This window comes from Rhinolophus hipposideros (assembly GCF_964194185.1).
Source record: "Rhinolophus hipposideros genome assembly, chromosome: 11".
Classification (NCBI taxonomy): domain Eukaryota; kingdom Metazoa; phylum Chordata; class Mammalia; order Chiroptera; family Rhinolophidae; genus Rhinolophus; species Rhinolophus hipposideros.
Window position 1 is genome coordinate 42,845,128 of NC_138057.1, and position 27,902 is coordinate 42,873,029.

At 43.6% G+C, this 27,902-nt stretch overlaps 1 protein-coding gene across 1 annotated transcript; it reads left to right on the top strand.

Annotated features, from left to right (window-relative positions):
• Positions 1–2,434: 2,434 nt before the first annotated feature.
• Positions 2,435–27,121, top strand: PSAT1 (phosphoserine aminotransferase 1). Its single transcript, XM_081065403.1, has 9 exons — positions 2,435–2,659; positions 6,174–6,234; positions 7,164–7,233; positions 9,376–9,581; positions 10,392–10,564; positions 11,922–12,091; positions 18,583–18,711; positions 22,985–23,122; positions 23,759–27,121. Exons 1-9 carry the CDS (start codon positions 2,600–2,602, stop codon positions 23,862–23,864), a joined length of 1,113 nt encoding a protein of 370 aa, XP_080921529.1. The 5' UTR covers positions 2,435–2,599; the 3' UTR covers positions 23,865–27,121.
• Positions 27,122–27,902: the final 781 nt, after the last annotated feature.

Below are 27,902 nucleotides of genomic sequence, written 5' to 3' on the forward strand. Positions count from 1 at the left end.
TCCTGTGTCCCTAGTGGGAGATAGAAGTAGAGAGCTAATAGACTAAAGTAGCCATGTCAACTTGGACAGTAGAGACAACTCAGCCAAATTTTGGGGGACAGAGGATGGAATGGATGTGGGCTTTCCTCTCCATCCTTCACCGTGTGTGGAGTCAGAGTACCAGATAACAGTTTCCAGGCTCTCGGCCTCAAGTGGAAAGGTGCTGGCTCGGGTAGGAGATGGCCATCAGCTGTTACCAGTTAGCCTTTAGCCACTGATATAACTGCCGTGGCTAAGCTAGCAAGTGCAGATTGCAGCTAGCAAGTGAGTTTGGTTGGTTGGCAGAAAAGTGGACGGCAGGTTGCGGATCATGTGGCTCCTGCTTCCTGTGTCTCTAACCCAGTCACCAGAGAGAATATAGAGGTATGACTCCCCTGTCTGTGGCTCCTTGGGTGTTCCTTTTTGGTCTCACCATATCCTGCGTCCTTATGCAGGGAGCGGGAGCTGAGACCCCGCATAATACCTTGCGTGACACCATGGGACTGTGTAAATCCCTGGGGTTAGAGACTGGGAAGGATGAAGCCTAACTCTCCCACTCCCACAGTAGATTAGCAGCTAGGGGTCTACAGCAAAGTTATATAAAATACTTGATGTGACAGTTCTTGAACGTCTGAGTTTATGGACTGAGATTCATACTCTTGCTAAAAAGAAAACCACAGGTCCAAAATGGCATCACTTGTACTAAAAGCTACATACTAAACCTAGATTTAATACCTGCTCTAATTGCAGTTTCAGCCTCTCCCAGAAAAGTAATCTTAATCAATTAGTCTGGAATTTTCTGGTCAAACACCAGTAAAGTCATGTGTTACATAGGTCCTCTCCATCCCCCATAGGAGAAAGAAGAGGCAATTAGCATGATTAAAAACCCTTGCCATTCCCTTTTTACCAACAGAATATAGCCTGGTCTAAAAATAATCCTTTTTTGTTTTTCTTTTGTTAATAGTTCCTTTATCCCATCCCATCTTCCTATAAAATCCGTCCATTTTGCATTTAGCACCCTTCTAGGTGCTAGATGGGATGCTGCCCAGATTCATGAATCACTTATTAAAGCCATTTAGGTCTTCAAATTTACTCAGTTGAATTTTGTTTAACACCTCCATGAAATTTTGCAATTTGCTGAATGAAGGTGCTGAGGAAGGCAGTGACCTTGTTCATTTCAGCTTTTTCTTAAAACTTTGCCATCCAACTCCCAAACCCAAAGCAATACCCTAGATCCCAGCCCCATCCTGCCCACATACTCACCGCAAAAAGCAAACAAAAGTCCAAACTAAGTCAATTTACTACAAGCCTTTTCAAAAGGGGTAGTTGACACTGGCTGGTGTTATGCAATGACTCAGGATAGATAGGCATTGAGTGTATTCCTGGCATATCGATTTTGCTCAATGATTTGGGAAAACATTTTTAAATTAAAAGAAACTAGGTCATATTATGGAGTAGAACGCCAAGTTCACATTACATAAAAGATGAAATTTTAGACTTCAGAGAAACTTTTTTCTTGCAGGGAAGGGGTCTTCCCTGTTTTAGAACCCCATCTCGGTCTCCCACTGGACTTTCTGGACACTTTTGCAGAAACGTTTGAGCAGCGCTGGCTCCGCGCCTGGCCTGGCTCCGGGCCTCTCCCCTGGCTTGGGCTGCGGATCCCAAGGGGTATCGCCTTCCTGTTAATATCTCTTCACGTTTCTAAACTCACAGCTTGTCAGCGCCCGCGCAACCTGAGAGCTAACGCCAGGTTTCAGCTCGCTCGTACCAAAACTGTAAATGCAGAATCAGCAATTTTGAAGGACTTGCCTGGAGGGCATCCAGGTTTCCCAGGCCAGCAATCCTTCCAGTATCCCTGGCCGCTTCCATCCTTTAATCCTGTAGAAACTCAGTGTCCGAGTGCACGTGCAAAGAACCTTACCCACCAACCACCCATCCTGGGCCCATTCCTCACCCTGCAGTTCCAACCTTGGGAGCTCGGCCTCTCCACTGCAGTATCTGGCGCCGAGGGGGTGCTTAGAAAAGTTTGATGAATTAATGACTGCTGGTTCTGAAACAAATGCATCACACCCTAGTCCAGGCGAATGATGAAGGAAAGAAAGGTGGTTGGATGGGAACAGCGGGCGCAATTTGCTCTGCGTCTCCCCCTGCAGCTGAGAGCGGCTTAGGGTCAGGGTTGCAGGACTTGAATAGGCCAGATGGAGGGCGCAGGAGCACCAACGCAGGTTGCCAGCGGCAGCCTCTTTCCTCCGCCCACGATCTTAGGGCGGGGGCGCAGAGGAGCCGACTGGCTGGTGCAATCTCCAGCGCGCCTTGCATTGATCAAAAGGAAAAAAACACACACAGGGTTGAAATCGTAAGCTGGGGGAGGAGCAACGGCTCCCAGCCTCGGCTGGGAAGCGTGACCAATGGAAATGTGAGCCCCATTGTGCGAACCAATCAGCGCAGGACCTGCGACAGCGCGGCCAATGGGGACGGCAGTTCGGCGCTGGAAGAGGGCAGAGAGTCCGCGCCGGGGACAGACTCGCGCTGCCCACGCGTAGGTCCTTTCCGGCTGGCTAGCGGTCTGCGCCCTCGCACCATGGACGTCCCGAGGCAAGTGGTCAACTTTGGACCGGGGCCCGCCAAGCTGCCGCTCTCGGTAAGTCCCAGCGAACCCGCATCAAGAGTGCGCTCCCGGCAGGAGCATAAAAGCGGATGGTTTTGCATTTCTGCGCGGGTAGCTGGGCATCTCTGCGCCGTGCGCTGGGATCCCCACTCCCCGCCCTGAGCCTCCCCAACGTTCTGCACCAGCACTAAGATTCAGGATCTCTCGCAGGTGGGCTTCTGGAAGAATGCACTTGGGGAAGGAAGCTCGGCGAGGCATGCCTGTGCAGCTGCTCCGAGGCGTGCACGACTCTGCCCGCCCGGGCGTGCTGGCCCGAGGGTGCACCGCACCTGTAGACTCCAGCAGACTCCTCTGTCCCGGGCGCGGGCGCCGAGGAAAGATAAAAAACTCTCATTCTGCTTTGGCCTCCCGGGGCAGTGGCGCGAGCCAGGCATTGTTGAGGGGATGCCTGAATGGACACGGTGTGAATGAATGGGGATCGCTTTAGCTGGAGGGAATTGCAAACTGGAGGCCCACGTTTACCGCTCACCCACCCACCCACGTAGATAGCGTTTGGTTGAGCCAGCAGTTGGGAACCTTGCTGTCTTCCATTCCACCCACAGAATCTACTCTTCCCTAAAACCTTTTTCTCCACTGCGTTTCACGCGTAAATTTTTCTGTTTTTTTAAACGGCTGGTCTCCCAAAGGCATTTGTGTATTCATACTCTGGTGGGCATTGGGCTGCTAGCCCAGTTTCCTTCACTTTGTTCTGTAGCAAATGAATGATTGAATTCTCCCCAGGCCACAGCCAGACTTTTCAAGTGCAAGTGGGCACTCACTCATTGCCTTCCCAACCTCCAGTCAGATTTCAGCTTTCTCCCATCCCCCACACCCTCCACCCCCACACACCCCAACTGTGAAGGATGTCACTGATGTGCCTTGAACGCTTTGAGAAGTTGCCGCCGTTGCTGTTAGATTTTTATTTTTCTAAGCAGGATGATTGATAATATGTTGTAGCAACACGGGGCACATGCGAGTACTTTACAATTATCTATTGTTGAACACAGTAGAAATCTCCCTTGGACAGAGCCCTCTCTGTATTGTGGTAAGAACAGAGAATGTTACGATTTTAGAGGGAAAAGGACATTTGCTTTTCTAGGAGCAGCGTTCACAGTAGCTGGGAGAACAGGCTTTTTGTTTTTTAAACTAAATTTATTTGGGTGATATTGGTTAGTAAAATTACATAGGTTTCAAGTGTGCTTTTTCTATAATACATCATCTATATATCACGTTGTGTGCTCACCACCCAGTCAGTTCTCCTTCCATCACGGTATGTTTGACACCTTTTACCCTCTTCTACCATTCTACTCCCACTTAAAAAAAATTTTTTTTTATTGTAGTCAGTTTTAGGTGAGATTCTCTCTGGAGCTATGGATATGATTTCTGTACCCTCACAGTTTTCCCCTCTCATCGTTTGGATTCAGAGTATTTGTTCCCTGTGTAATTTGTTAGAAATTTATTACAATGATGGCTGCCATCAGTAATACAATTATTTATTTTCCTGGGAGAGTTTTTGCCCTTAGGTGTGCTCTCTAACTTGGGGAGGTGGGGAGGGGGTACAGATGTTGCTTTGTATTTGTCTTGATTTAATTAATTGAATTATAAGGATTAGAGAAGCTTTTCAAACTTTGTAATCACAATAAAAAAATGTATTTTACAAAATGACCAAGTACATGAATGTACTTATAATCAAAACAAAAGCCTTTATGAAATAGCCAGTTAACTAACATACACAATTTGTATTCTATGCCACTGTAGTCTGTTCAATTTCATTTTTAAAAATTTGGTTGTGACCCACAAAGGCATTCTGCAGTTTGAAAAAAATAAACTCCACTGCATTAGAGGGCTGTGCTTTTTGGGTGGACGTTTTAAATCTCTTTGTAATGATTTTGGATATAAACTTGTAGGTGTCTTTTCAAGGAATACTGTCTATAAGAGAAGTACAGTGTTAAACAGAAGTTCAAAGATGATTCTATCATGGATGTTACTGTTTACAAAGGGAAGGAATCATTAAAGTTTATTTGGTCAGCCAGTACTAATAAGCATCCAAGAGTTTGTAAAACAATAACAAACTTTTGAACTCTTGTCAAGGGAATTGTTTTTTGTCTAATTCCTTATTGTTCAAACACTGTTTTTTTTTCAGACAAGCCACAATTCAGTTTAGATTGTTTTATGATGTCTTCCTTAGCCTGTACCTTTTAAGGAAACCATCTCTTGATGGCAGAATGCTTTGCAGAATTCTGGGCCTATAACCCCTATTTTGTACACATACATTTTTGGAGCTTTTCTTTCTTTTTACTTTGTGGCAGTTCTCACATACACAGAAGTAGAGAGGGAATAATATAATGCAATCCATGGACCCATCTCGGAGATTTAACAACTGGGGACATTTTGCCAATCTTGTTTCAGAACACCCTGCCCCCCGCCCCTCTTTCTCCTCTTCTGCCCATAGATTATGTTAGAGCCTATCCCAGATATTATGTCTTGGTCACTCATAAACACTTAAGTATGTATCTCTGATTAGGGCTTGCTATCTTTAAAAAAAAAAAAAAGGTGTTTTTCTTTTCAGTTTGTGTTATTTGCATTTTACTTGCCTTTGTGGGGGAAAAAAACAATGGGTTTCCTCCCTAGGGAGCTACTATGTAAGAGAGGGTTAGCTGCAGGCCCTCACATTCCTCCCCTCTCCTTTTCCTGGCTCTAGGATTGGCCCTAAACTGGGTCCTGTCTACCCTATTGCCTCCTGTAAGGTAGCACCTGGTTACAGGACTGCAGTGATCCTACAAGATGGGTCGGAGGGCTAAGTCATCCTTCTGAACCTCAGCTGAGATTCCACATCTGCAAATTAACAGCTAAGAAGAATATCACCCTCCTGACTCAGTTGTTGGGACCAAACAAAGATCAGCACATCAGCACACCCCGTCCACCCCCCCACACACGAGTTTTAAGTCACAGCAGGTGCTTCTTAATTCATGCACACCCCACTCTCCCAGTCAGCACCTAGATCAAAAATACGGAAAATCGAGGTATCTGTTTAATTTGGGCCTGATTGATTTTTTGGTTGTTCCCCAACCCAAAACTTTATACATTTTGTACTTTTGCTTTAAGATAGTGGCAGATGAGACTGTGGAGGGGACATTTGCTAGGTTTTTTCCCAGACATTTTTATCTTGAAGAGTTGTCATCAGAAAAATTGTATATATGGTCATTTTCTTTTAAATACAAGTAAATGTTTATATCGAAGTAAATTCATGCCTTTGGAAAAAACTATCCTAGCAGCAAGCACATTTGGTCATTTCAGATTCAACTTGTGTGCAAATTGCACCTTCTGAGCTTGGAGAAAATGGTGGGAGGAAGGAGATTGGCTGTGAGCTGGCTGTGGGCGGGGATAAACTTCTGGACCTCAACAAGCTTTGTGGGTAGAAAGTCCCTCCTCCCCAAGTTTGTAGGCCTAGAGGGAGAGCTGTGCACAGAATATTCAAATCACCTATTTTCTTTTATTTTTTTTCTAGGTATTGTTAGAGATCCAAAAAGAATTATTAGACTACAAAGGCATTGGGATTAGTGTACTTGGTAAGATTTGATTTTGGATTCTGTGAATGTCCAAGTTTCAAAGGGAACTAATTTAAATGCATCAAGCTTGGACTTTTTACAGTCTTCTTGTAGGCCCTCGGAGATGTATTTTTAAAATTGAAAACTTCAGTTGCATGTTTAGTGGAAGCAATCTTGAAATAGACCTAACAAATGCATATGGGGGTTCATACATCTCAGTGTAGCATTTCATAATTGGTTTTGCTATTCATAGGATCTGAGATCAGAATATTCTTACTGTACATTTATATACCAGTGTCCCAAACATTTATAATATTGCTTCACATTCATTTTAGTTTTTACTGCACTTAAAAATGAACTTACTAAAAGTTTAAAAGTACACAAGCTTTTATGAAGATCTTGCCCATTAATAATTAAGTTTCTTTCCGTTATATTTGGGGAAGAGGACCGTTGAGTTCTAAAATTTACTTTCTTTTATTTAATTTTCTTTTTTTTCTTTTGGTAGTCCCAAAGGTTATATAGTATTAAGAGACCATATGGTTGACTGTGTGCTCATTGCTAGTAAATATTGTTCCTGTGGGTTTGGGACATGTATTTAGGTTTCTGTGAACTGTGAGTGCAGTGTAAACTTATATTGTTGTCCCAAAGGGCAACCATTATAAAGACTCATTTTTGTGAGAAAGATGGTGAGAAATCACAGACACTGAAACTGTGCCACTTGAAAAATCATTCTGTGGTTACTGTAAGGCTATAAATATAATGCTTGCAAATTGCAAATCAGATCAATTTGGATTTTCCCCAAAATGAGTGTTGGCCCACAATTTGAATACAAAAATAACTGAAATTTCCACCTATTGTTTACTTGCAAATTTTGTCTTTACTTTTGAAGTTGCTTGTATTCATTTGGTTTTGAACTGGAACTTTTTTGTTGTTTATCTTTCCTTCCACAGAAATGAGCCACAGGTCATCAGATTTTGCTAAGATTCTTAACAACACAGAGAATCTTGTGCGGGAATTGCTGTAAGTTTAAAATTTTAAAGCTCAAACTGCATTACTTTTGTTTGATAATATATATACCTGGGTTTCTTATATTATTTTCTATATTCTGCTGTTTAAAATATTCTGTAATTAAAAATAATCTTACTAAGGTCCTCCCAAATTCACTAAATTAGTACATAATGCTTTTTATTTGTTCCCTATTCTGCATTTGTGTATTTTAATTTTGTGTGGTATTTCCAGAATTATATCCAAAGTCATTATATCCGGGAAAGATTTTTCATAACTGTGGGAGTTCAGCTGGAATAAAAGGCATTTAAATAACAAAGAAGGGGTCATAGTTGTCAGCATAATTATCTATAATCTAGTTCACTGGTTCTGGAAGTATGGGTCTCATACTACCTGTCAGAATTAACCTGGTTGAGGGGAAGTATTAAAAAATTCAAGTGCTGAGCCTCACCCAGACCTGCTGAGTCAGAATCTCTGTAGAAACTTCGTTTTTAACAGGCTCCTTCATTCATTTTAATAGTTCTGAATTCCAGGAACTGCTGCTTAAATCAACTTCTAGGTTATCTGCACTGCTCTTCTTATCCAGAGGAAATGTTACTCTTAAATAGATTGCTGTTTAAAGCAGAGATTTTATAGTATATTCACATGTACATACTTGTATGTTATGTGAAAAAAAAAAACCCACTCCAAATACTAGTGCACGTTTATGGTAGAAAGTTTAGAAAAAACAAACTCACAAATTAAACTGGAATTATCTATAACCCCACTGGTCAGGGGCAATCATTGTTAATGTTTTAGGGTCCATCCTTGCATTCTTTCATCAATAATTGGAATTGCACCAACTATTTCCTTACATTCCTTTTAAATTGCCTTGATGAATGCTTCGGATGGGGTTGGCAAGATGCCATTTTTGTGAGGATCAGTAGCAGCCTATTGCAGTGTGAGTATTCAGAAACGGCGATCATCTGTTTGGCTTGGGCTGATGGGTCACATGTCGTGTTCAAAGAACAGTCCTGTCCTCCGTGGGCGGGGGCAGGGGGTATTTGGATCCTTGGTCCACAAGGCTGTGAGCATCTTCAGATTGAATCCCAGTTCATCTTATGGGCCTATCCTTTGTCTCCTAACCAAGTTCCTACCTTGTATCCCTATACCTAGGCCTCTGTCCAGTGTCCTTCCATCCAGTTCTTGGCATTGTTCACTGCCCTACATCTATATGACATAATCCTGCGATCTTGCCTGCATGCTTTGCTATCCTACTGAGCACATATATAGGCAGGCATGGCCAGAACCAGATGTTTGTACACCACCTGTTTCCCAAGACCATCTCACGTTGCCCTGCCCTTTGGTACTTATGCCTCTGTGCTGGAGCTTTGTCCCCTGGTCATCTGCCTCTGACTGCCTGTTCCCAAGCTCTGGCCTTGCTCAAAGTCTTGGACCCATGTTCCCTAGCCTAGTTCTCTGCAGCTGGCATTCTCCAACTGCCTGTCGTCCTTCCAGCCATCATTTTATTTTTCCATGCTGGAGTCAGAAAATTTCATTCTTATTCTCAATGTGTATTGGGTGCCTCGTTATGTGATTAGACCTAAAACATGATCAAAGATCCTTCTCCAGTGTCCACTTGGTTCTTAGCGTGGACCAGCACTTGAATACTTTGAGGACTTGGTTGCAAGAGACAGAAGAGAAGCCCAACTCCTGGCTTAATCAAAGAAAGGAATGTATTACCTCGCATAATGGAAAAGTGCAGGAGTGATTTAAGAGCTCAAATGATGTCAGGAAGGTGTTTTTCTCCATCTCCTGGCTCTGCTTTCTTACGTGGTAGCTCATCAGATGGTCACCATTGGTTGCAGGATTAGTTCCTACATGTTCATTCTTTCCCTCAATAGAAACAGATCCTCTTTCCCAAAAGTTTTATCAAAGGTCTCAGAACCAAACCCCATTGGCCAGTTTGGGTCATCCCCTGAAGCTGGAGTTGGCTACCCTTGAACCGTGGGATTGAGAGTGGCAGTGAGATGATACCCTAAAGGAACAGCAGGGTGTCACTAGCTTCTGTCCAAACAGTAACCACAGGCTTTCACCACAGGGCCAATAAATGGTTGTCCAAGTTGTGCACAGATAAACCCTGTGAGTCTGTTTATTGTCTCCTGTGCTTCTGCCCAGAGCCGTTCCAGACAACTACAAGGTGATTTTTGTGCAAGGAGGTGGGTCTGGCCAGTTCAGTGCCGTGCCCTTAAATCTGATTGGCCTGAAAGCAGGAAGGTGTGCCGACTATGTGGTGACAGGAGCGTGGTCAGCTAAAGCAGCGGAAGAAGCCAAGAAGTTTGGAACTGTGAATATTGTCCACCCTAAACTTGGGAGTTACACGAGTAAGTGCTGGGAGCTGAACTGAACAGTGAAATGCTGACTGGGGGGGTCCTCCCTCAGGTTTACCCTTGCCTGGAGGAGAAATCTGCAGTTGTTATTCATTCTTTCCTCTCCTTGTCAGCAGTTACTTTGATACCATTTTGATTGGATGGCTGTACTAGTTAAGACTACTAAGTGGCTGATACCGAACGAGTATTCAATAAACTCACTTAGCTGCAAAGCCTGGGGCCGGTGTGGCTTTAGGTATGGCTTGATCAAGGGCTCCAACACTCTGTCCAGGTCTTGGTAATTCACTGCCTCTGGAGGTCCCACAACCAAGAAAGCTGTTCTCTCATTTTTAGCAGATGGCTATAGCCTCTTCTGACCTAATATTCTCCCAAGTTTCAGTGCCTTTGCTCAAACATTCCAGTAACAGTCTCCTGTCTTGTGTGCCACATTCCAAATCAGTCCTGTGACACTGTGCCTCAGTCACATTTTACGTTTGGGGCTGTGGGTGGAATTGGCTCCATTGGAACCACATGGGCTGAGAATGGGAAGGTAGGAGCCCCAGGAGGAAACCAGTGGACCATCAGTGGTGGACACAGCATGCCAAGAAAACAACGGCCCAGTACGCCCCCCCTGCCATTCTTAGAGGTTTAGCAGTCAGCAGGGTGGGATTGGTTAGCCTTTTAGGATGGCGGTGGTCATAATGCAAGATGAATAGGGTGCTTTCACTTCTGCCAGGGGAGGGGTATTATTCCTGGTCGACTCCCATGTCCCTAAAGAAAGAGGGGAGTGCAAATGCTTCATCTCCACTTTGTCTTCTGTGGTAGAAATTCTGGACCCAAGCACCTGGACCCTCAGCCCGGATGCCTCCTATGTGTATTACTGCGCCAACGAGACTGTGCACGGCGTGGAGTTTGACTTTATCCCTGATGTCAGGGGAGCAGTGCTGGTTTGTGATATGTCCTCAAACTTCCTATCCAAGCCAGTGGACGTTTCCAAGGTAGCGTCTAAAAGAGGCTGGGGGAGAGCATCCCAGACTCTTGGTTTCTTGAAGGGCATGTTACTACATACTAGAGCAGGAGAGGCTGGCAGTATTGGTTGTCAGAATGTTAGTCTAGACGTTCCCAGCCCTGAGTTGATGATTGCCTCATAGGGTCACACATGAGTCCTTGGGAAATTTGTGTGCCTTTGAGACTGGCTCTTAGCAGACTTTTTGGTCAATACATCGGGAGTGGCTTGCTGTCTTCAAGGGAAGATGCAGATTATTCAAGCTCAGGGGACCTTTGAAGGAACCCCATCTTGCCTTGTACGCACCACATCTCCAAGAGCATTGACAGGACACACTGACCTCATGAGTGGCACACCAAGGTGACAGAGAGAGTAGTGCACCTAGGGGCATGCCACAAGGGGATATTAATATCTGTAAGTAATTTAAAACAAAGTAAATGGTAGTCTGCCTTTTAAAAAATTATAGTAAAGTCTACTTAACGTAAAATTTACCATTTTAACCATTTTTAAGTGAACAGTTCAATGGCATTAAATACATTCACCCAGTTGTGCAGTCATCACCACCATCCGTCTCCAGAACAGTTGATCTTCCCAGAGTGAAACTATACTCATGAAACACTAACTTCCCGTCCTCACTGCCCCATGGGGAACCGGATGTCAGAACTTCACTTGTTTCCGAGGCTGCGTTATCTATTGTGTATACCACATTTTGGTTATGGCCTAGTTTGTGGTATTAGTCACCACATACTGGCAATTTGAAGCGTCAGCTACAAAATACTCCTGCCAGACCAGGTGGTGCCCGTTCTTCACACATGGGACACTACTTGATTTTCCTAAAGTTTTCCTGGGGAAGCATGGGGCAGCGTTCTCTATCTTACAAGACAAAGTTTCCTAAGTACTTTTAAACTTACATTTTCTAAAATTTCTTCTCAGGCAGATTGTTTTAATATTTCTTAGTATTTTTCTGATTGTTTCTTTATACAAATATAAATGGGTTAAAAATTCTATTTCTTTTGCTTACCAAGGACAGTTAGCCTCCCTATTTTAAAGACTAGCTTAGATGTAGAAAGGAAGTATGCAGAGTGAATATGAATATTCAGTGATGGCCTTGGACTAGTCCCTTACTGGGGAGAAGGACCAGGCAGACATGTACTCTACAGGCCCCTGAATTTGCAAATATTGATTAGCAGTCCCAGACGGAGGTTTCTTTAGAGAAGGGAATGCACTCTGAATCAGGATAAAATAGTTACTTCCTCAAAAAAATTGTGCTTTGGAAAGAGGTTGGGAAGTTGAAGTACATTTATGAAAAATGACCACACACATCTAAAATGGCCTTTTCTTGTTTTCAGTTCGGTGTGATTTTTGCTGGTGCGCAGAAGAACGTCGGCTCTGCAGGGGTCACAGTGGTAATCATCCGCGATGACCTGTTAGGGTTCGCCCTCAAAGAGTGCCCCTCGATCCTGGAGTACAAAGTGCAGGCCGGAAACAGCTCCTTGTACAACACACCTCCCTGCTTCAGGTAACTCCAGGATGCGGCTTGTGGACCGATTGAGGGGGTCTCTTTCCCATCAGAGTAGAGGTGACTTTAAAATAGAGCATATTTTTATAAACAAGGGACCTGATAGCCTAGAATCAGAATTCTCTGTCTAGCTCGTGTCTCTCTTGTTACCCTCTGCAGTGTTGACCAGTCTTCCTTCTAGCCCTTTCCTGGATGAGTGTGTATGTGTTTTTTGATCTTGGTAGGCTTTCTGGTTCACCATTAACCCAAAAGCTCTCTGTAGGTGAAGTGCTATGGCTGTATCTCAAACAACCAGTGCACATTTGGAGAAGAATTTTTAAAGTCTGGGCCTCCCCCACTTTCTTCTCTTTCCCCGCTGGGCCTGCAGGAAGCTGGCTGCCTGGCAGCAAATGTACTGGCTTGGAACAAACACCTTCCTGGTTTTTCACCCAATCTGCAGGGGTCATGTTAACCTGGCCCCTTTTAGCCAAGTGAGAGGCTACATTGCAGCCCTTTCAGGGAGACTAAAGCTGTGGTGCCCGTGGTCTTTTTTTTTTCTTTTAAGATTTTTTTTTTAAATTGGGGAAGGGGAACAAGGACTTTATTGGGGAACAGTATGTACTTCCAGGCCTTTTTTCCAAGTCAAGTTATTGTCCTTTCAATCTTAGTTCTGGAGGGTACCATTTAGCTTCAAGTTGTTGTCCTTTCAGTCTTAGTTGTAGAGGGCGCAGCTCAGTTCCAGGTCCAGTTGCAGGGGGCACAGCCCACCATCCCTTGTGGGAGTCGAACCGGCAACGTTGTGGTTGAGAGCCTGCGCTTCAACCAACTGAGCCATCCGGGAGCCCAGCGGCAGCTCAGCTCAAGGTGCCATGTTCAATCTTAGTTACAGAGGGCACTGCCCACCATCCCTTGCGGGACTCGAGGAATCGAATTGGCAACCTTGTGGTTGAGAGCCTGCACTCCAACAAACTGAGCCATCCGGGAGGCAGCTCAGCTCAAGGTGCCGTGTTCAATCTTAGTTGCAGGGGGTGGAGCCCACCATCCCTTGCGGGACTCAAGGAGTTAAACCGGCAACTTTGTGGTTGAGAGCCCACTGGCCCATGTGGGAATTGAACCAGCAGCCTTCGGAGTTAGGAGCACGGAGCTCCAACCACCTGAGCCACTGAGCCGGCCCCCCATGGTCTTTTAACTCCCAGGCTCCGATGGTTTGGGAAAATCTTTGTGACACCAAGAATTTAACAATTGCCTGAGAGATTTTACTACTAACTAGCTGTGTAACCTTGGGCAAGTCACTTAACCTGTCTGTACAGCAGGTTCCTTCAGAAGTAATAATAGTACCCTCCTCATTGGGTTGCCCTGAGGATTAAGAGTGTGTGTGTGTGTGTGTGTGTATTTAACGCACTCGGTGAGTGCCTGTTTTATAAAACTTACTGTTTTATAAATGTTAGCTGCTATTTTATTGTTGTTTCTGTTGTTGTTAATTCCCAGAGCCTTAGCAGGGGAGGGAAGAGCTAGAGTTGATGGATTTATGTTTTCAGGGCAGCTATGATGTAAATCATAATACATTATATGTATGACCCATTAATCTCCCAAGCACTCTAGGACGTAGGTACTCTTATTTTTGCAAGTGAGAATCTGAGGCCGTACTTCTAGGAAGTGGCATAGCTGGGACTTGAACCCAGGCAGCTGGCCCCAGAGCCTAGGTTTGTATACCCTGTACTATAGTGCCCTTCACAACCAAAATTATCAGTGTGGATTTGTTGATGTTTGAAGGATATCATCTTAGGAGACTAGCTGGCTGTTGGAGTCCAGCTCTTCCACCCCTGGATTTTTCTGTGATGGGTGGAAGTTCACTTAAAGGAGGGGGCTGGGGCTGGTGCAGGCAGCTGTTCCATCTGGGTCAGGACTTTGTTAGAGGTCTCCCCACTAGGGGCCACCTATAGAAAATTTCTTCCACATGATTTGCCATAGGAAAGGAAGTTTTTTTCAAAGTTAGAATTCCGATGGAATCTCTGCTGGTTTTCCACATGGCTCACATGAGGCAGAGCAGTTCATTTTGTGTCCCCTGCTTTCTTCAGGGAATGGGTGGTCTGGTGCTAACTCTTCTGGTCACCTGTAAACCCCACTCTATTTTACCCTGGTTGAAAGTGTTTTGAAAATGCCTGTTAGGAATGGAGCAGTGGGGGTGGGTGCTGAATCTATTACTCACCTCTGGGGTTCTAGGCAATGGAAAAATTGTGCTTACTGGCCAACTGGGAATTGAAAACTGGGAGTGGTGAGTGGTAAGGGACAGTTGGGGACCCTGAAGTGCAGAGCTCCAGAAGAAGGGGCTTAGGTGCCAGGTTGCATAGTGGCAGATGGTGGCTGTTTTACCTGATAGAAGGTAGGGCCAGGGCCTGGCTCTCAGTCAGGTGAGTTTGTCAGGGTCAGGCAGGGGCTACTACTGCACTAGGAAGGTGGAAGGAGACAAGAAGAACACCATCTTTGAAATGTGGCCTTAAAGGCTTGCATGTTCGGATTAGAGCACAGCCAGAGGAGCAGGGGGAGCTATCACACTTCTGGCACCTTCTCTAAGAGTTACCTTGAAACACATTTTCAAAAATGTAGTGAATATATTAATACACTGTTTGTTAATATTAGGGTAAAAATCAGCAGGAACAGTGAGAAAGTAGGCCAGTCTGTCTAATGGATGATGAAAGTGTCTGGAGTCAGACCTGTAGACACAGAAAGTTGTACAACAGTAACTTTCTTATAGGGTCACTTTCCAGCCTTGGGCCTCAGGCCTTGACCTGGCCTTAACCAGATGGGTTAGCTGGTCACCTGAATGGAGGGCAACAGGAAGAGGAGGGTACAGGAACTCCCTCTCCAGAACTTTCCTGCCTGAGGAGGGGGCTGAGCCAGAGACAAGGGCCAAAAAAAAAGGGTAAAATTTCTTCCCCAGACAGATCAGAATAGTGATAATTGAAACCATCTGGGGGAGGGTTGTTAATATTTGATTAGTATCATGTAAATGTAGAAGATGAAAGAGACTGGGTTAAATGTATTCTTTCCCAAGACAATACCTGGAAGTTGGGTTGCTTTATTTTATCCTAGAAGAAGAGAAAAGGAACAAGGAAATGTATAATTGAGCAATTACTCTGGATCTATGACTTGAAAAACGTAGAGTTCATTTGCAGTCCTTAAATATTCAATAATGGAAAATTGTTGCTCACCCCAGTGAGAACAAGCTCCAAATAGAGACATGCAGATTTGTGCTAAGCACCTTCCCCAATCCTTGAATGTAAGCTGATAAGGTGCTCAAAACACTCCGGAACTTTGTATTACATAGAAGCCCTTGAAAAGGTGCCAAGTTTGAAAACAAGCCTTTTTATTTTTTCTTTTCTTTTTTTTTTTTAACTTTAAAATCAGAGCCTAATAGCTATAGGCCCTGGAAAGTTTGTTTGAGCTGCCCTGGATTACTAGCCTTCAGATACTTGCCTGTAGCCCTGAGCAATGAATTGGGGTGGAATGAAGGACCCTTGGCCATTCTGTTTAACCCTTCAGTAGAATATGTTAAGCCCAGGTAGTGAATAAGCACAAAGATGCCTAGCTGTTTTTCTAACCTCATTAAACAGTTTTTAGTTAACTGTTATTAACTAAACCCTCAGTGTAAAAGAGTAATAACAAACTAAATAACCCCACTAAATCCACGTATCAGAATTGCTTAGCCTTGGCCACCATTAACTCCAGAAACTCAGCTGCAGAGTTAGAATCTTCAGTTAACACCCAGAGAGAGTTTTGTGGGGACTTTCTGGTTTGCTCCTCTAAGCCCTAGTGTACAGAGAGTATTTTGTATTTTAAAACATTATAAGGGTAAGATGTGCTCTTAGCAAAGGTTTCTGCAGTGAGTAGAGCCTGCTGGGGTAATCACTGTTAATTGCTTTGCTGTGTATCCTAACAGACCCTTAACTGGACATATGCAAATATACAGAGGCATGTATTTAATTATGCAAATGACTTTCCCATACATGCTGTTCCGTGAATTTCTTTTTTTCCACCCAACAAAAGACTATGAACACTGTCATATCCATTTAAATGCCTGCTTTTGTTTCTTTGAATTTTTGTACAGTATTCCATAAAGTGGATGTGCTGTGTGTTTGCAGGTGGCGTTTTAGAAGTGAAGGCATAAATCAGTTAAGTTTTTCACTGATAGTGGGGAGAATTTAGACTAAATGGCAGAGCTGCATAAGCCTTTTAGGGCCCCTGTATTTTGAAGATTTTGGATTGTATGAGGGTAGAAGCATGAGTTAATAATGAATTGGAAGCCACAGTAAAGTCACTGGGGCCAGACATCCTTCCACTCCAGGCATATCTTTTGGTACCTAGGACAGCCCTTTGCCTCTTGGTGAGGCTTCGTACACCTATCCAGTGGTGCTGGCTCCAGACAACGTGTAAAATGGGCAGGCTTTGTGCTGACTGCCTGGTCAGATTTCATTAAGATTAGCCAGATAGCATGAGCAGCAAGCCTGGGATTGTGGACCTGGCCCGGGCCTTGCTGCAGCTTTGGATATGGTTTTTGAGATAGCAGCTTCGGAACCCTGGGATAACAGCTACAGGTAAAAGCAAAGCGTGGCCTCTGTAAAGTACTGTCAGTGAACAGGCACGAGGGTGGCTTTGCTTGGATCTTGTGGCAGGGTGTGTTTCTGTGGTTTGTGGTGAGGGAGCCGTGTGGGGTTAGATGGGAATTATAGAGTATCTTACAAAACAGAGGGGTTGGCAGGCAGTGTCATTTCTGGAACACACCTGTGTCTGTACATGCCCGTGTGTGCTGTAATGCCAGTGTAGCAGCTGAAGTTGGCAGCTGTGTTTGTGATGCTTGGTGCCAGCCTGGCTGCCCCACTAGCAGGTGAGACAGTGGTTGAGTGTCCTGGAGACCCTAGTAAAACAGAAGCCTTTGTGACTAGTGAGAAGAGCTTAGGCTTTGGAGTCAGTCTTGACTGGGGTTGGAATCCTAGCGTTATCAGTTTCCTCATCTAAAATGGGGTAATGGTGCCTCTGACCTCAGGATTATTGTGATCAATAAAAGGGAGAGCAACTAGCAGGATACCGGGCCCAAAGCAGACCTCAGTAATACCCATTGCCTTCTCTTATTTTTTTCCTTTGCCCCTTTGATTTTCTCAGTCTTTATCCAGAGAGCTATAGCTGAGGCTGTATTGACCGTGTTTCCCCGAAAATGAGACCGGGTCTTATATGAATTTTTTCTCCAAAAGGCGCATGAGGGCTTATGTTTAGGGAATGTCATCCTGAAAAATCATACTAGGGCTTATTTTCCGGTTAGGTCTTAGTTTCGGGCAAACATGGTACTCAAGGGCTGTTTTCCGCTCTGCCCTCCTTTCCCTTTCTGCCACTAGCTACTGTTTCTCATTCTTCCCAGGGCTGTCCAGGAGCTAGTCTGGGGAAACTTCTGGAGAGGCTACTGCATGGTTCTGGGTTCTGGCTGCTCTCTGCCCAGTGCCCGCTGGGCAGCCCGCGTTAGCTTTTCCTACCTTCAGTGGGTGGAAACTCCTGGGTCCTCTGCCACCGGGTGAGACAGTGAATGAGCCAGTCAGTACCTTGGGCTTCCCTGGGATCAGCCTGTGGCTGTTACAGCATTTTAATGACGGGCTTTCAGAAGATCACTGGGGAAACCACCTATTGCTCTTCAATATGTGTGTTTTCAGCTTAGTTTTGACCAATTAATAGTAAAGATACTACTGACTACCACTTGTGTGGCCCACCTACCACATGCCAGGTCCTGCGTCAAGCACTTCATCTAGCCCTGCAGTCCCCACAAGAGCCCTGAGGTCTCACAGGTGACAGAATAGAATAGGTCTCACAGGTGAGCCAAATAGAATATTTGGCTCAGAAAGGGATAGTCCCAAGCTGTAGGAAGGACGGAGGTGCAGCAGGGCCTCTTGGACACGAATTCCACTCCATCTGCTCTGTGTTTCTGATCCTTGTTTCTCTCCTGGAATGTTGGCTTTGTACTTTTCACATGAGCTGCTTCCATAAGTACCCTGGGCTCTTACTGCCTATCTCACAATTTCATGAACACACGTGACTGCCTCGTTCTCCTCACTCCCAATTCAGAGAATCCCAGGGAAGGCTCTGATTGGTCCAGTTAGGTCCCCTGCTCAACTGTGAGACCAGGAGAGCAAGGGACCCTGTTGGGTCTGCCTGTTGGGTGGGAAGGTGGACTTGGGGAAATCTCAGTTCCCCCCCAGAGCAGAACTCTTCTCCCACTGCTTGCTTCCTCTGCATGCTCCCTCGGAAGAAAAACACATGTACTTTCTGGGAACTCTCAACCCCTAAATTGGCGCCTGTTCTTGCTTCATCATGTGCACTTGTCCTTGGTCTACACATGGCCCCCTTCCATCTTGTCTGTATCTAATGAAGTCTTCAGCTCTGTTTTAGTACAACTTAACAATGTGCCTGGATCTGTCCCCTTTCGCAAAGCTGAACTAAATGAATTTTTTGTTTAATCTTTATTTTAGCATCTACGTCATGGGCTTGGTTCTGGAGTGGATTAAGAACAACGGCGGTGCAGCAGCCATGGAGAAGCTTAGCTCCATCAAATCGCAGATGATTTATGATATTATTGATAATTCTCAAGGATTCTATGTGTAAGCCGATGAATTTTATCTCACATTTTGCCTTTGGTGAATTTAAAAGTGTGTATATCTCCTGGTACTTTTAGCATGGGAAGTTCACTGCTTCCTTTATTATGGGATGAATGCCCCTGTAATTCCAGGCCTGCAGTCTGTGAATAGAATTGGCTGTGGTATGAGTTGACTGCTCGTTAAACATTCTTGTGACTAATTGATTCATAAACGTGTTGACCACTGGAGCAGCGCTTATGGGGGAATATAGAAAACGTGTGGACCTTGTGTTAGTCTCCGAGGGCTGCTGGAACAAAGTACTATAAACAAACTGGTTGGCTTAAAATAACAGAAATTTATTCTCCCTGTTCTGAAGGGCAGAAGTTCGAATCAAGGTGTCAGCAAGTCTTTGCTCTCTCCAGGCTCTAGGGGAGAGTCCATTCTTGTCTTGTCCAGCTGCCAGTGGCTCCAGGCATTCCTTGGCTTGTTTCTGCATCACCCCCAATCTGCTTCTGCCTTCACATAACATCTTTTTATCTTGTGTGTCTTCTCTTCTGCCTCTTAGAAGGAACGGGCCATTGAATTTAGAGCACAAAATGGGAGGACAGAAAGAATGGTGATGCCTCTGGAAAAAATCCAGGGAAATAGACACAAAAAGAAATGTAGAAGGAACATTGGGAATCCTGTGAATTCTTTTACCCCAAGGTCCTTTTAACTCCAAACACCCAATTGGTCATTTCCCAGAAGGCAGACTGCCAAAGCCAACATGGCAGTTAAGTCTTCTTGTGGGGAATGTAATTATCTTCCCACCCCAAATTCCTCATTCACTTATGAACAGCCTTGACCCAGAACTTGCACCCTCTTCAGAATAAACCTCTTTCTGGGAACTTACATCCACCCCCTGGGCCACTGGCCCAGAAAATGTCATCCCAGTTCATGACATTCCTGTGGGATCTTGTTACTGGAGTAAAGAGCAGACTTTTGTGCCTCCTCTCCTTAGTGTTTGCAGTGGGATTGTCCCTGTACTAGTTGTCCTGTACTCACTTAGGTTTTCAGCAAATTCTTCACTTTTCTTTCTGGCCCCAAAGGGGAGGTGAGACATTTTAAAAAGGAACACTGAGTACACTAGAATTAGAATTTGCCAGTTACCACTACCTTTGCTTCTCGTTTTTGTTCTCTATTCTGGGCCCCCTGACTTGTAAAGGCAGCCCCTTTACTGAACACAGTTCTGGGTGGTTCACTGGGGGTTGCCCCCATGTTGCCAGTGACCCTGGCAGGGAACTCGGAGATTAGATAAGACAACAGTAGAAGTCCCTGTGTTCATTCCATAGCCTAACCACCCACACGACTCTGGTTGACCTCAAGATGAGCCCACGTGAGCAGTATAGCATCTTGGGCTTAGAAGCCTTGCTTTGCCACTAGCATATGCACGTGACCTTGGACAAATGACCTAGCTGCTCAAACTCAGTTTCCTCATCTGTACAATTGCTGTAATAATGGCACAAACTTCTTTTGACTGTCATGAGGATTAAGTGAAAATGCATGTGAATACAGAATACATATATCATACAGGGGTTAAGAACATGGGCTCTTGCACTGGTTTGTTGTCTAAGGCACTAGAAACAGTATTTGGCATATAGGGAGCATTCCTTAAGACTTAGCTCTAAATATTATTATTTGTGGTTATTATGGAAAGCACTTAGGACATTCCTGACACAGTGCTTAATGTATATTAGATATTAATTTTAATGTTGTAAAGATGTCCGTGTATGGAGTCCATATCCAGACATGGGGTTACCTTTTTTACCACCTTCATGTGGGGTGGAAAGAGAGGGAAGAAAAAAAAAATCCAGGTTTACATTTCTCTCATCCAAAAACTGGTTGTTTCTCATCGCTCAAGGATCCCACCCATATTTCCAGCAGAGAAAATCTGCAGGGCCCGTCATAGGCCAGGGTCTACCCCAGTCAGGAACACCAAATCTCTAGCCACATCAGAGAATCTGCGGGAGTCCCGCCACCTTTGCAGATTCAAGTTCTCTGCCAGAATGCCAGTCTTTCGTCTCCAATCCTAACCACTCCCATGTGCCCTCCTGAAACCTTTCAGCCTTCTCTTAGGCAGAATTCCTTGTTTGGCTCTGCTTCCACAGCCTTCGCTGTCACAGCACTTGTCCCAAGGAATTTTAATTCGCTACACAGCCTCTTGCTAGATTGGGAGCAGGTAATTCCCTTTAATCTTGTTTTTCCTCTTCTCACCCTCATACCAGCGACACTTTTGAGCACTATGTAAATGTTTGTTGTGTGCAGATTTAATCTTTAATTTCTAACTTTTATGACAATATTGCTGTCACGATATCATCTACTTTCACAATAAGATGCGTAAACGGAGTGTGGGGGAGATACAGATTCTTCATTCTTCCCCTGTTTACTTTTTTTTTCCTTAAATTAGCTGTGCCTTTTGGTGCTCCACGTCTATAACTGGACCATCACATTGGGAGCCTAAAGCAGCAGAATATCGAAAGATGGTATCCACTGAATTTTTAATTTAAATGTCAACCATGACACTTAGCACCTTGTTAAAAGGGCGGGGGGCCTGGAATTCAGGCTCAAAGCCTATTATGAGATATTTGGTTTCCCTTCTTGCCTTCTTGAGTCTCTTCTGCCGGTGGGTGTGCACTTGACTCCTATTAACTTTAAGAGGAATTATGTATGTGCCCTCAGGGGAGAGCATAACTTTTAGTGGGGGCTTCCTCATACTGCTTTTATTTGCTGTTAATGAAACACACTCTGTAGAAATGTAAGGCTAAGACAGGAAGTGCTTTGAGAAAACAGAGAAAGGGTTATTACATATTTTACTTTTCATTTATTCCAGCATAGCTGTCAGTTCCTCTTCCATTTGTCTCATTTTGGGGAGTCTGTATAAGCCTTGTGCAAGGTGCTGGGAATAAAATGATCAATTCATTGAATTTAACAGATACTTATATCACATTTACTCTGTACTAGACGCTGTTCTAAATTGTATCACTTGTCTTGTTTTGCATCAAAGAACACTCCAAGACAGTGACTTGAAACGACAACAATTTTTTTTGCTCGTGTTTTTCTGGGTCAGCAGGTTTAGCTGGGCTCAGCTGGGTGGTTCTGCTGCTCTCACCTGGGACCACTTATTCAACTGACGTCATCTGGTAATTCGCCTGGAGCCAGTGGTCAAAAATGGCCTCACTCAAATGTCTGGGAGTGATGCTGGCTCTTGGCTGGGCTTCTATATCCATCAGGTTAGCCTCTTATTTCCATCAGTCTGGCTCGGGCTTACTTATGTGGCAGCAGCAATGTTTTTTGTTTGTTTTTGTTTTCAAACTTTTATTTATTTAAGTGTGTTTTTCTAGGACACATCAGCTCCAAGTCAAGTAGTTGTTTCAATCTAGTTGTGGAGGGCGCAGCTCACAGTGGCCCATGTGGGGATTGAACAGGCAACCTTCTTGTTAAGAGCATCGCACTCTAACCCACTGAGCTAACTGGCTGCCCCAGCAGCAGTGTTTTAAGAGGGCAAATATAAAGGCTAGATGGCCTTTGAGGCCTAGGCTTGGAATTTGCACAGCATCCATTTAGTTGTAGTCTGTGTCAAAGCAAGTCACAGGGCCAGCCCAAATTCAAAAAGTGTGGAGAACTAGACCGCATATGTGACTGCGAGGACTGCAGAGAGTTTGTGGCCATTTAAAAATGTACCACAAAAATTTTTTATAAATACACTTGATGTGATCCTCACATTAACCTTATGAGGTAAGTTCCATTGTTCTTCCCACTATTCAACAGATGAAGAAAGTGAGGCACAACAGAGAGGTTAGTAACATACTCAGGGTCACACAGCTTGGGACAGTACAGTGTGACAAGTGCTTTGAAAGCTGCTGCTCATTTTAACGTCTCAGCCGTTATTAGGACCAACGTTTTTTTCTCTACAGCCTTGTAGAGAAAAGGTCACTCACATTGCTGTGTGGCTGCCATGTGTTGGAAGCTTCATATATGTTGTACCACTGAATTGTCATAACTAGTTTGAAATACAGGTATTATTATTCCCAATATTCAGATGGGAAAACTGAGGCTCATGGAAATTAAGTACAAGTCATATAAATAAGAGAATGCTAAGAGAGGTCTCGCTAAGTAAATTATAAATGTCCTGGGGCAGATGTCTCTTTAATTTCCTGTTTCCATCTAGAAAATGTTTAAAAAATTTTTTCTGTTGATTGACTGTTAATGGCAGTTATACATTTCAGAAAAGTGCTGGAATAATAAACGTGTTTTTCAGATGTCCAGTGGAGCCCCAGAATAGAAGCAAGATGAATATTCCATTTCGCATTGGCAATGCCAAAGGAGACGATGCTTTAGAAAAAAGATTTCTTGATAAAGCTCTTGATCTCAATATGATCTCCTTGAAAGGGCATAGGTGAGTACACATCCACTCTAGGAGCTTGGCAGAGAATGGGTTTCGGTTTTTAAATGTAGAATGATGCAGATCTCAGTGCCTGCCTTGCTTGGAGTAGCAATTATCGGGACTTGTTGGGAAGACTAGTTGTCACAGGGGTAGTCCTTCTTCCTGTTGCTTATAGAGCCCTTAGCACGATTCCCAGGCTGAGAGCATGAGGGAGCCACATCTTCCAAGAGCTTTTGTTGAAATTACCCTTGATAATCTCATAAATTGCTCTTAAAGCACAGCGGTTGCCATCGCATCTCTGGTGAGGCTGGTACAATCTCATTCAGTGTAAGAACAGATTACTGTTGCTCCAGCTGAACACGGAGCAGTTAATCCTGCATGGTCTGTGAAAATACATCCTCCACAGCAGAGGTGAGACACCTACCCTGTACTGGCTCCCTGCTCGTGACTCCCTGTGTATGGCAGATTCATCGAACAGTTAATCTAGGTTATGTGTGAGCATGATGGACCCTTCACTGAATTGAGAGTTTTCTAATGATTAGAAGTTTGAAGCTCCTGGCTGGCCACCTGTGGGGGTGCCTGGAAAGAGGGTGGTTTTGATGCTAAATTAGATGATTTTGTTAACTGTAGCATCTTTGGTTGTTCTAGGTCTGTGGGAGGCATTCGTGCCTCTCTGTATAATGCCGTCACAATCGAGGATGTTCAGGAGCTGGCAACCTTCATGAAGAATTTTTTGGAGATGCATCAACTATGAACACATCCTCACCAACGTATACTTTCCCCTGGAACATGTACAAAATTTAAAGTAACTTAGCAATGGCTTCAAAAACTTAAACGTGATATTTTTCTCAGAGGAACATGCTTACTATAGATTTTTTCCCCCTCAAATAACAGCAGAACATCCACAGCTCTGCAAAGCTGGTGGGACTTATCAGACAACTTAATTTTGACTTGAACTGGAGGCCTTTGAAATATCTTCCTTTAGCTTTTCTAACGATTCTAGCGTATGTTGTCTTTGCTGCTACTTTTTCTAGCTAGATCTCAATATTCAAACTTACCTGTGGGCTTGATTATACAATGTGTAGTTAATCGTTTTTGGAGACGCGCACACACACAGCATGGAGGATGGGTGGGGTCCATTAGGTGCTGAATCTTAATCCTTTCCGAAATGACATCAATGGGGTCTCCTGGGTTCCTCAGCTGTTAACTCAGATCGACATTGACCTGTAGTGAGTGTTTAGCAGTTCCAGGCTGAAGGGCAAACTAGAGACCTTACTTTATACTGTTACTCTCATCAAGAGATAAAAGTTACGTACTATGTGTTTATATAGCAAGGTCTGTTTTTAATACTGAATAGTTTATATCTCTGTGCATTTATATTTCAAATAATGCGGTTCTCAGTGGTATATGTAGAGACTTGGAGAATTTGTTAGAATCCTTGACCTTCTGTATTACAGCATCAAGTTTCAACAGCTGTGTCTCTTCTATCTCCGCTCCCTTTTTAAGCTGCTTCATACGATTTAGAAGTTCCATGATTTACTTTTATTTTCCTTTCAGTGAGTAAAAGAGAAGGTTGGTTGGTTGGTTCTTTATTTTTCAGTTATGTCATTAAACTAAAAATCTCTGTTAAACTCCCTTATCTATTGTTCATTTGACTGTTCTCATTATAGTGTTTGGTCAGAGTGATGCTGTGAGTTCTGGAATATCCTTGCTGAGCTGTCTTTTCCCTATTGTTTATCAGTTGTCAGTATTTTATGTGGAATACATGATGGACATTAAAGTCGTAAAGCATCTAAACCTTTGTCAGTGAAGTTTTTTACCCGCTTTTTAGGCAGGTTGTTCTTCTTTAAACTTTATGATGGGAAAACTGAGTCTAAAAATAGCATCTGAGAAGGGTAATTTAATTTAGTTCAGCCAAAGGTGCAAGACTTGTCTTGTACATCTTTTTTTTTTTTTTTTTTTAATGATTCCGTGCACCCTGGTAGCTGTCCATTGGCTTTTGGGATGGATATTATCAGCAACACAGTTCCTGGCGTCAAGTTTCATAAACTCTGTTCCACTCAGGCCAGAAACGTGCCTGTAGGATGGTTTTGCGCTATTGTCATGTTTCGTTGGATTGTGTACTGATTTCTCATCCCATCTATGTATCAGTTGGGTTATTTGGGTTCCTCTGGTGAAGGCTAAGCCTTCCAGTCATTGTTTTCTTATCTATAAAAGGAGAATTGAAATAACTCTTCACTTATCTCAGGAATGCTTAAGAATTTATAATGGCTCAAGGCAGAATGTGAATAATAACCCCAATGTTTAAATAGCAAAAGCCAGCCAGTTCATGGAATCCAACTAAGTGTTCACATGTAATAGAGTCATCCTCTTCTCCTCCTTCATCCTTTCATGTGACCATTGCAAGTCTCTGTGGTTTGTCCCATTCCCAAGTTCCTCGAATCTCCACTTCCATTACCATTGCCATGGCCATCTCTGTTGGCCCAGCAGATTTTTTCGCAGCCTCCTGTGACCCCACCCACCCATCCCAGTGCAGCCAGTTACACTGTTAATTCCCCCTGTGCTACCTAACAAATCCCAGGCTTCTTAGTCTGGCAAGCATAGCTTTGTAGCATCTGACCTAGCCTTTTATGTTTATGGTTCTTGTGTGGTGTGCATTTCCCCATGCTACGACATGTAAGCCTGAAGGTCTTGCCCCCACTCAGCAAGGTCAACCTTCCTTCAAGATGCCAGCCAACTGCCTGACCCTGTTTGTGTCTCCTTCATTGGAACAATGCTCTCTTTCTTAGTTCTTAAAAGGGTGACCCATCAATCCCATCACAGCACCTTCATTCTGTTCTTTTGTGTACTGAGGTGTTTGCTTGTCTGCCTTCCCCTCTGGAGCGCTGAGGAAGGAGCCATGTTTCCTCACCTCTGTCACCTGGCATCCTGCCTTGCCCTGAGGAAGTGCTCAACAGTTGTCTGTTTAATGAATGAAAAAAGTTTCAGTCATGTTGTCTTCCAGAATTTTACAAACAGGCTAGAATAAGGACAGAGGTATAATCTCACATGGATTTTTTAAATTTTCCAAAGCTTAGTATACAATATACTTATTCATTTTCTACTAAAATGGTCAGATATGACTGGTTAAATGAGAAAATTTAAAATCTTGGAGGGCTCCCAGACATCCTTAAAAAAGTCTGAAAGCTTTGAAAATGGTCATCAACTGCCTTGGTCCTCGTACAAAGGATAGTCCCTGTTGTCTGAACACAGATTGCTGGAAGATGTTCAGTGAGTGAAAACCTTGACCTCACTATGTCAAGTGAATGAACTGATGATGCCAGTCTGCTGACCACATGGAGAGAGGTGGAAGGGGAGATAAGGAGGCTCCTGGGTCCGCAGGCTACAGGAGCTGGAACCAGTGAGTCTTTCCATAAGATTACCAGCCGGGTGGAAAAGTGCCTTGGGGAATCTGTAAGATGTGGTGGCCTCATGTTCCTTCAGCTCCTCCAATTTGTGTTTCTTCCTCCAAACTGAATTTGAAGTTTCATTTTTCTCAAAATTCTTGACAACACAATCATATTAATGCCATCCAAGTGAGAAAAAACAAAGTTGTTCCCATGTTCCTTTTGTTTACCTCCACACACGTTTTCATCTCCCACACAGGTTCTATGTCTTCACAAGAAACAAAACTGTGTTCTGTCCCTGAGTCTTCATTCCCACAATAGACTATTATCTCAATATCTAATGGCATCTCATTACAACTTAGCTGATGCTGAAAGGTTTGCCAATCCCTTAAGTTAACTGTGTGATATAACAATTATTTTCTTCTTCCTCTCGAACTGAAGGAGCCACTAAGACACATAAAATGGATAAGACCCATTGCTAGATGTGTAATTCTGCCAAAGGCATTAGCAAGTCTGGCCTTATGTCACTCCATGATGAATGTTTGTTGTGTGCTTTGGAAGGAAAATAAAACGAAGAATTTTCTTACATTTGATTGGAATGAACATAATTAAAAAGTGAAATGCTACTGGGTCTGTGAAGAAATCAATCACTTTAATTGGAGAGAAGATTCCTTGCCTCTGTCGGTAATTGGGCTCTTGGTAATATAAAATCGGAATCCATGACACTTTATGATAAATTGGCTCCTTTTGGGCTAAAGAAGGTAAGACGATCTAATTACACAGGATTATTCCAGAGTGGGTGGAAAAGCTTGACCAAAGAGCTATTGGGAGAGAGAAAAGCTGCAGTGAGCATGGAGTTATTGAATTTCTTTCTTAGCTATAGAGTAAAATAGTTCATTTGATGTGACAAAAACAAGACCTTGTGATATTTGAAATCCTATAGAGGTAAATTGGATTTTCTAAGAAAATAGGGAACTGGGCATATTAGAAAAAGTTTAGGTACACAAATGTTCTATAGTTAGGTTGTAGAAGTTAGCCTTACTTTCTTATTAGCACGTGAGAATATTGACAACTTTGGGCCTTACTTGGGCAAAAGTATGGATTTTGTACTTTGTTTAAATGTATAACTGGCTCTAAGGAAGTCAAATGTTCAAATGAAAACCTAATTTAGTAGAAATGTAGACAAAGCCCTAATTAATGAAAATGTTGACCCGGTCACTTGGTATCCTAGCCTTTGTTTATGTACATATTGTCTAAGAATACCTGAGGAATAAGCTGGATTTTAGGCTGATGCACTGGGTTATAAATTATTTTGAATTGTGTGTGTTTATTTTATATATCTATGTAAATATACAGGTATAGATAGATACAATTTCAAATTTACAGAAAAGTTGCAAGATTAGTAC

Excerpts from the sequence above, each read along its gene's own strand:
- PSAT1 (XM_081065403.1), top strand. The coding sequence starts at position 2,600 with ATGGACGTCCCGAGGCAAGTGGTCAACTTTGGACCGGGGCCCGCCAAG. Across the intron at positions 12,092-18,582 it reads AACACACCTCCCTGCTTCAG|CATCTACGTCATGGGCTTGG; the intron begins GTAACTCCAGGA and ends TCTTTATTTTAG. Across the intron at positions 18,712-22,984 it reads AATTCTCAAGGATTCTATGT|ATGTCCAGTGGAGCCCCAGA; the intron begins GTAAGCCGATGA and ends CGTGTTTTTCAG.